This window comes from Vespa crabro, chromosome 1, assembly GCF_910589235.1.
Source record: "Vespa crabro chromosome 1, iyVesCrab1.2, whole genome shotgun sequence".
NCBI lineage: Eukaryota > Metazoa > Arthropoda > Insecta > Hymenoptera > Vespidae > Vespa > Vespa crabro.
In genome coordinates, this window is record NC_060955.1 from 14,950,108 (window position 1) to 14,959,144 (window position 9,037).

Sequence of the window (9,037 nt, forward strand, 5' to 3'; positions counted from 1 at the left end):
ATAGCGAATACGGGAACCATTAAGTAGAATAATTTATTGAAAATATAATAATTAGAATAATAATTGAAAATATAATAAGTAGAATAATTTATTGGAATTATCAATTATGATTATTGTGCTACTTAATATCCGATGTTAACAAGTAAAAGCAGAGGAGATAAAGACAGAAATAAAAACACGTTTCTCCGTGACATTAATTAAAATACCATGCCAATACGAAATTCGAATATTATCACGTAAAGGAGAAAACTTTCGTTATAAATCCAGAGTTCGTTTGTAAATCATGTATCGGAAGAGTTTAGAAACAAATCATAATTAGGCAGTCGGCCGTGGACTGTCGACAAGAAAATCGAATTCCAGGCCAAATTTCATTAACTAGGTATGATCGTTGATAGAAAGCAAATTGACAGATTTTAATAGGTGAGATTCCATGGCGTGTTTCGTGTACGAAAAATGGGCCTGACCTATTGGCCAGACGACTTTTTATCGACAAGTTCTTCGATCGTTCGTATATCGTTATATTATCGACAAAGTCCATAAAGAGGAGAATCCTCGGTAATTATTGATGCTAGTCACGATTGAAGTCGAGGCCTCGATAATCGAAGACCATACTGAACGAAAAGAAAATTCGTGGTCATGCTAGTGGATTGGTAGGGGGTTCGTGAGCGTACGTACGCACTATGCATCCTGGACTTGTCGATGTTACGATTCAACGATAGGCCTTCGTATAAATAGCGACATGCCCAACCCATTGGCATCAGTCGTGGTATCAACGTCTTCCTTGGACAGTTCGAGGACGAGAACGAACGCGAGCCATCTTATTATCTTCTTTCTTAGGATATATACGACATAGGAAGAGACAACGATCCCTTTCGTCATTATGAAGTTCTTCGTCCTCTGTTCGTTCATCACGTTGGCCGTGGCTCAGCCAGCGAAAAATGAACTCTGGAAAGGTACCAATCTGGACCAGATGGTTGATCAGACCAAGGCTGAATGTGCACACAAAAACGACGAAGTATCTTGTATGAAGTTCAAGGTTCTCAACCTTCTAGATCAGCTTTTCCGCAAGGATAACTTCAAGGTAAAGCAAAGTTTCATCTTTTTTAATAATCCATCAATTAATTTATACCTTTAATTTTATTCTTTTTCTATTTCTTCCATGCAGGTATCCGAATCCGTGGAGATAACTCGGAACTCGTATCCAGTCGAAGAAATATCTGCTCGCGGCGAAGGATCCTTCCTCGACAACGTCCAATCTTATTTAACTACTCATGACGTAACCTTCAAACTACCCCTTGATTCGACCGTTAAAGTCAGCTCGCGAAACATCGAAGACGACAGGATTACTTTCGACGTCCAGTTCGGTCAGGGTCGTGCCGTAGAAGCTCGCAAATCGAAGCTGAAGAAAGTCGTCATCCCGATTCTCGTGTTCGTCTTATTGAAGGCTATGACTCTTATCCCTCTTGCTATCGGAGTTCTCGGACTCAAAGCGTGGAATGCTCTTCAGCTCTCGTTCTTCAGTTTCATCGTCTCTGTCGGCATGGCGATCTTCCAACTCTGCAAAAAGATCGCAGCAGAAGGTCATGCAGCACCAATTTCTGCGCACGGTCCTTGGGAATATCAGACGCAATACAGATCTTTCCAGGATCAAGAACAGGACAATACCTCGCAATTTGCTCAAAATCTCGCCTATTCGGGATACGCGCAATCGTAAAAGAAATTACAAGAAAAAAATCTGACGTCTCGACTTTTGTAAAATAGTTATTTTCCTATTTGTATGTTTTATTTAATAAATTATTATTATTATTGCAATTCACATTATGTTATTTCTAATATTTTGTTCTACCTTCTATGAATACCATATACAAACTTTATTAAATGAAATAAAAAGTATTATATAAAATAGTAACTTATTCGTGTATCATTACTATTCTTTGGTTCGATTGGAAATAATTTTATAAATTACTCAACAAGTGTTGAATTAAACTACCTTAATAAGTATATTATTCTAATATTAATCAATCTAACAGATGTGTCGGATTGCCTTTTTTGTGATATACACATTAAAAATGTTTTATAAAATATATTGCTTAAAATATGGTCTTTTTAATGCTTGATTACCGCTTTAATTTGTTACAATATGTAATAAATTAATAATTATGCATACGGATACAAATAATATTTATTAACAATACAATTAATATAATTTTATAAATAATTTTATAAATTACTCAACAAGTGTTGAATTAAACTACCTTAATAAGTATATTATTCTAATATTAATCAATCTAACAGATGTGTCGGATCGCCTTTTTTGTGATATACACATTAAAAATGTTTTATAAAATATATTGCTTAAAATATGGACTTTTTAATGCTTGATTACCGCTTTAATTTGTTACAATATGTAATAAATTAATAATTATGCATACGGATACAAATAATATTAATTAACAATACAATTAATATATTCTAATTGTTAAATTTCTCAATGTTTCTGTTTTAAAATATATAGGACGTATTCGTAGATTGAGATTATTTTATTGACACGAATTTATAAAGTATGTAAATGATAATATCAAATAATTTCTATGTAATGAACTATGTTTTAATAATGTTAATACCTACAAAAATATGATTTGTATAGATTCTAGAAACATTTCCGATATTTTTTTTATTCTTTTTACAAAATATAAAATGATACTAAATATGATATAAAAATATATGTTTGAGCTAGATTTACGCGAGAAAGTTGTCCACACATTATAAAGACACTTTCAAACATACTTCACTTTCTCTGTTGTGTCTACGAAAAATGACAATGGACAAGATATTGTCATAAAAAAAAATTTACAATAAAATGAAAAATAGGTAAAACTGCGTTAACGAATAGAAAGTATTACTACAGTAAATGTATTAGACGGAACGACAATGTATAATCCATCAAACGAAAACAGGCAAAGTATGTTTGTATCATTGTCTTAAAAGAACTACTATTGAATGAAAAATTCAAGCCGATGAATGATCATTCATGCCACTTGACGTAATGAATTCTCAAATAAACCTTTCTTAGTCATTCAGCGAACTAGTGAAATTCGTAGTGCCTGTTCATACGTTAAAACCCAAGCAAAAAACGCGAGCGAATCGTTAAGGAAGCCATTCCAGTAGGATAGTACGCGAAAAGACTTTTTTTTTGAAGAATTTAGAAGAAATAGCTGAAAAAGAAACCGGACTTGCGTCGTAATCGTAGAAGCTTATGGTCAGCTGGTACAACGAGTTCAAGTAAGAACAGCAATGAAAGAAAAGACAAAGACAAAGACAGAGAGAGAGAGAGAGAGAGAGAGAGAGAGAGAGAGAGAGAGAAAGAGAGAAAAGAGACGAGAGGCAAGTTCCGTTTCCCATGTATCGCCTAGTACGTATCGCATGCCATCGTGTACGACGTACGCGACGTTGCGCGCGAGAAACAACGAAGTAACAAACAACGACGACAAAGACGACAAAGACAATTGGACAAACGTAGGCGAGTTTGTGTACGTATAGGGACTGCTGGTCTATGCCAGTGAAATTTGAATAATTTTCCTTCGATTGTCGATTCCTGGCATGTGCGACCGAATAACATAGATTTGCGGGGGGCAAATTAAATAAAAGGGGCGGGCCACTCCTCCGTCAGTCGCAGTTCGATCGCCGATCGTTCGTACGCACAAGTCGACGATCGATCTTTATACACATCATTTTCCATTTCTTTTTTTCCTTCTCATCGTTAAGTGCAAACAATTAACGTCGAAAGTGATTTTTAGCGAGTGTGTGAACAAAACAGAGAGATAAAGAAAGAAGATCATGATAGCGATATTATCGATTTTGTTACTGGCAAGATCCGCGATAGCCAGTCAGGACTTCCTAACGAATTCTCTGAACCATTGCATTTCCGAAGATTCCTGGTCCAGCTGCCTCAAACACGAGGTCCTTGGATACCTTGATGAAAAGTTGGGTACCATTACCGAAGCCAGGTCTCTCGATACCGTCGATGAAGCCATCGTAGCGAGGACCTTCAAATATCTCAAGAGTTTTGATTATGGCATGGACTTACCCTTTATCGACGCCAGTTTGAAATACAGACCAAGTAGGAGCTTGGCTGATCTTGATATTGAATTTAAAGATAACGATGTTGTTACCAATCAAGCTCGTGGATTATTTAAAAAGAAGTTGCTACTTCCCTTTTTGCTTCTGTTGAAGTTGAAGTTAAAAGCACTTATGCCGATCTTCGTGGCTATCATTGGATTGAAGGCTTTGAAAGCTCTAGTTCTCTCGAAACTCGCTATCTTACTGGTCGTTGGATTTCTTGCCGTACAATTTTTAAAGAAGGGTGGCATGATGATGCCTATGGGTACGTGAAGAAAAATTCTACGAATTTATGAAATTAATATCATTAAAAGATAAATTTTGTGAAGGATGTAATATAAATAATTTATATATTTTAATACTCTAGGTATGTCAATGGAACCGGCTACTCCCGCATACGGAGCTCCACCTATGCCCTCGACCACGTCGAGCTATGATCCGGCCAATACATGGGACGGAACCGGTCCGTATTCCCGCGTTTGGACGCCGAGTAATGGAGTGGAGTCTCAAAATTTAGCATATAGCTATTATTCACCCAGTAGTGGCTCGAGCTCGTATAGTTCGCTTGGTTCTTCTTCATCTTCTTCGTCTTCGTCGTCTTCATCTTCAGGCAGCTCATCGAACTACTAGACGAAGAAGGCTAAGTGATTCATTCGTCAATGCCAGTCTCGATCGTTCGTCTAGACCAAAGAAGCTAATAACACTGAATTGACACGCGAGTCGAAGCAAAATTCAGCTTTCGATGAGCTCTCACATCCACTTTCTTCCCTCTCATTGACTAATATTTCTCGTACGTCCTCGAAGAATTTCATCGATCATCACATTGGACATTCTTCGATGTATTGGATCCGATCAGCGAAGTAGCCGATGGATGTTTCTGATATTTTCTATCGAAATTCGATGGATCATCGAGCGAATATAAGCGAGTACGAGATTTTACCATTTTATATTAGACGGTTAATTCCTTTTGTGCGATCCCACGATTTATATTTATTGTTCTTCGCGTGAAACATGATAATTTATTACTATTTTCACATTTGTTAATAAAGCAATTTCCTGTAAATATTGTGCTATTAATTTCTCTAGTTGTTAATATTCTGTTTCTATGAATGATATATTCTATGGAATAGAACGCCTGGATGAATGTTACCATATTTACAATTAGTAAAACGGGTTATCATCATTTCATGAATATTCAAACGTAAAGAAACCCACATTATTAATTAAACACAGTATATACTTTATATGCATGTAATTCACATTTATATGATAAAAATGATGACAAAAAATGATAAAATTTATAATTTCTTTTTAAATTTGAAACAAAACTTTTTTCCATTCAAATTTATAACTTAAAAATGAAATATTCTTTTTATTGTAATAAATTATCTTTACTATAGTAAAATATTGTAATAAAAAATATTCTATTATGATCGCATTAAATAATTATGCAAATTTGTTTATTGTTTTTAGCATCATACAACATACTTGCAGATTATACTTATTATTTAGATATAATCTATACATTATTGTTCGTCGGCAACGTAGAAAATGACAAATGATTGATAAAAGACTAAAAAGTTTCAAAGATTAAATAGAATAGCTTTTTTTTTGTTATTCTTTAGTTTAATTTATGCTTTTTTTTTCATACTTTTAAATAATATAATTGCTAGATATGTTTAATAATCGATGAAAGCTACATTGTTGACGGTCGGTGATGAAAATCAAGTTGTTATAGATGTCGTGTTCGATATAAGAAAATGTCCGTGCTATTTTCTAAAACTTAAATTATTCATTTAGCAATAAAATAAAATAATTTTACGTAGATCGTATATTAGCAAACATTTTCTAGGAAAAGATGTATCGTTAATTGAATTTATTAATTGGATCATTAATTCTACAATATTTAGCGTTACGTTCCAATAGTTTCGATTAGCATAAATAATGCAAATTAATGAAATATTATGTAATATTTCTATATATAACGTTCATTTGTATAATGAACTCGGAATTTTCTCCATTTGTTATCTAATTCAATTAAAACAAATAGTTTATGTTTTGGTATTCGAAAAAATAGCCCTTTCACCGTGATTCATTGTTATAATGCTTGAATCTTAAATTTTGTTTCGTTCTTGGGACAACACTTTTTATTTCAATTTTTATTATTACAAATTAAAAAAAAAAAAAAAACACACAATGATCACTACATATAATGAAATTGATTTGCAAGGTAATCCAGGTAATTCGAAAGAGCTTCTAAAGATACGAAAGGGTTTCGTCGAAAGAATTGCTGCATGAATGGTACAAGCTCCAATGCCCCACAAGAAAATCGACATAATCCGCTTTGGAGCCCTCGTCCCTTTAACCGCTTGACCACAGGATCTTCTACTCTAAGGATATCGACCTTTCTGAGGTGGGAGATAGAAAGAATAAGTAAAAGAGATAGAGAACGAACTACCAATCCATCTCGAAGTAGTTTTGTCATTGTGCAGACACTTGACGTTTCTTAAAAACCGTGAAAAGATTTGCGAATTATGTTGTTTGAAAGGAAGCAAAAAGTCATACGGACCTTTCAAAGAAAGGAAACTTTCTTTATCCGTTCGAGAGAAAATATATTCGATTTGAGAAAATCTACATTGCTCTTTGTTAATGATTTAATCAGTGAAAAACTAATAGTAAATGATGTTAGAATGTTTATGACGTACATTATATAAACCAATTATATAAGATAACGTTGATAAGGCATATAGTTCGATAAACGATAATTAACGATACCTTATTATTTGTCAGTTACCGTAAACGTTCTACTTTTAGACCGAAATTTATAGTCGCGCCAGTCACGCACCTCGAATGAAGAAAACCAGACCTTTGCGTGTGACGCAATGTACGCTTTAACGATGGCATTCACTTCGCACATAGTAGATACATACATATGTAGTTCGTACGAGCAACGTCTTGCGTTATATTTATACTCTCTTCGTTCCTTTTTACATTTTCTTTGAGTTCATTATCGTTCATCCTTTTTCGACGGGGATCTCAAGATTTGAGAAATAGCTCAATTGCCTTCCATCTTTATTTATACATAACAATTATTAATAAATTACAAATGCAAAAACACAAATTCGTTTCTATATTTTATTAATTATTCCCGGTGAGAAACAAACGATATCCCGCCTAAAATAATTAGCGTATTTCACGACCGCATAATTACGAGCATGCGTTCGATTTATCGATCGATCGATTCTCCAGGATGCAACGTTTCCTGTACTCTTTATATATTCTTCAGGATATACTCAAAGGTGGAAAGGAGAAAAAAGTTTTACACATTTGTCGATCCAAGCTGCAGCGTTCGTTCTTTTTTCTTCTTTCTCTCATTCGGGGCCTATTAAAAAAAGTTGCTCGAAAACTGGAGATCCTTTGTGGGCGTATATTCGTATAGAGAGTACGCCTGGTTTCGATAGAGAAAATGAGAAAGAAAGAAAAAGACAGGAAGAGGAAAGGAAAAAGGAGCATGGAGAGGGAGGAAACTGTCTGGAGATGCAACGTATGGCACGATGAGTGAAGGTGCCTGTTACACAACCGGAAGCACTTCTCTCTACCGGGGATGGAAAAAGAAAGTTCTTCGTGAACTAGAATCCAGTCTTCGTGCTCCCCTTTCCGTATGCTACGCCTCCATTTTTTTATACATATCACGTACTCACGCAGTTCTTCCTCGTTTATATAGATCATAGGTGGGGAACTGGCCTCACATAGTTCACGCTTTTATTTGTATGCTTCGGTAAGATGAGACAAAATATTCCACTATTTGACATTGCCGTTCCTCGTGAGCTGCACGACTTTTGTCTTTGTAGTTCATTTTTGCTTATGTATACTCAGTTTTGTATCATTATTGATATTTATATACTAATGGCCGATGCAGACGAGTGATGACACGGTGATACACGGTTTGTGAAACGTATGCTGTAGTGGACATATATTTTGCACGCAGCAATGCATATGGGCATGCGATGCTGCGTCGACGCAATTGCCTGCGTTGCCCTGTCGGAACACTCGGCAATGCAGAATTTTTGCAACGTTACGGTAATACAAAGAAACATATTGTAAAGTGCACACATGTGACATTTCACCGCGAAACATCATGAAGATTAATATTGAACTTCTAATTGAAGAAATTAAAAAATATCACGAAATTTCGAATGTTACGAGCCAAGAATATCGCGACAAAAATAAAAAAAGCAACCTGAATGGATATTTGTTGAAAATTATCAAATAATTTTTATGAAAATGGTCTAAATATCTATATGAATATGAATGGAAGATTCATATTCATTTCTCTAAATAATGTAAAAACAGTATATAAACACAACGCATGTTTGTACTGTTCGTTTACAGTAACTTACTGATGACAATGGTCGTTCACTTACTACTCATTTGCACTGGATCTAAAAAGAATTGGTATTTAAAACTTTTAAATAACAATATCTTCAAAGTAAAAACGTGTCATGCGGGATTTTTCTTACGATCACAAATATAATTTTCATCAAAACAATATATAATATTTATATTCTACTTATACTAGGTAAGGTATAAAGAGATCTGCACAGCTTCACAGCTTTTGTTTTTAAACATAGAATAATATCTAATGAACTTAAGTATTAAGGGAATGGATTGATCGATGTTGGAAACCGTGTGACCCGCAGCAGAGAAAAAGTTCCCTACTTTTAATATAGATTATAGACCACTACATTTTTCGAACGAAGAAAACGTTTAATGCCGAATGCTTTTACTATATTTACGAATTTTTTAATTACTATATCTTCATTTCAATTACTATGTATTATATTCTTGATTTTGTTTCAATATAATCTTTTGGCTATTTTTATCAATTAATTTATAGGAAAGAGATACTATTTAAAAA

General features: G+C 34.3%; 2 protein-coding genes across 2 annotated transcripts; both read left to right on the top strand.

The window, feature by feature from the left end:
• The first annotated feature begins 776 nt into the window (after positions 1-776).
• LOC124424504 lies at positions 777-1,811 on the top strand. Its single transcript, XM_046963660.1, has 2 exons — positions 777-1,081; positions 1,166-1,811. The coding sequence occupies exons 1-2, from the start codon at positions 881-883 to the stop codon at positions 1,712-1,714; spliced, it is 750 nt and encodes a 249-aa protein (XP_046819616.1). The 5' UTR covers positions 777-880; the 3' UTR covers positions 1,715-1,811.
• Positions 1,812-3,545: 1,734 nt separating this feature from the next.
• On the top strand, positions 3,546-5,074 carry LOC124424729. Its single transcript, XM_046964181.1, has 2 exons — positions 3,546-4,384; positions 4,487-5,074. The coding sequence occupies exons 1-2, from the start codon at positions 3,838-3,840 to the stop codon at positions 4,747-4,749; spliced, it is 810 nt and encodes a 269-aa protein (XP_046820137.1). The 5' UTR covers positions 3,546-3,837; the 3' UTR covers positions 4,750-5,074.
• The last annotated feature ends 3,963 nt before the right edge of the window (positions 5,075-9,037 follow it).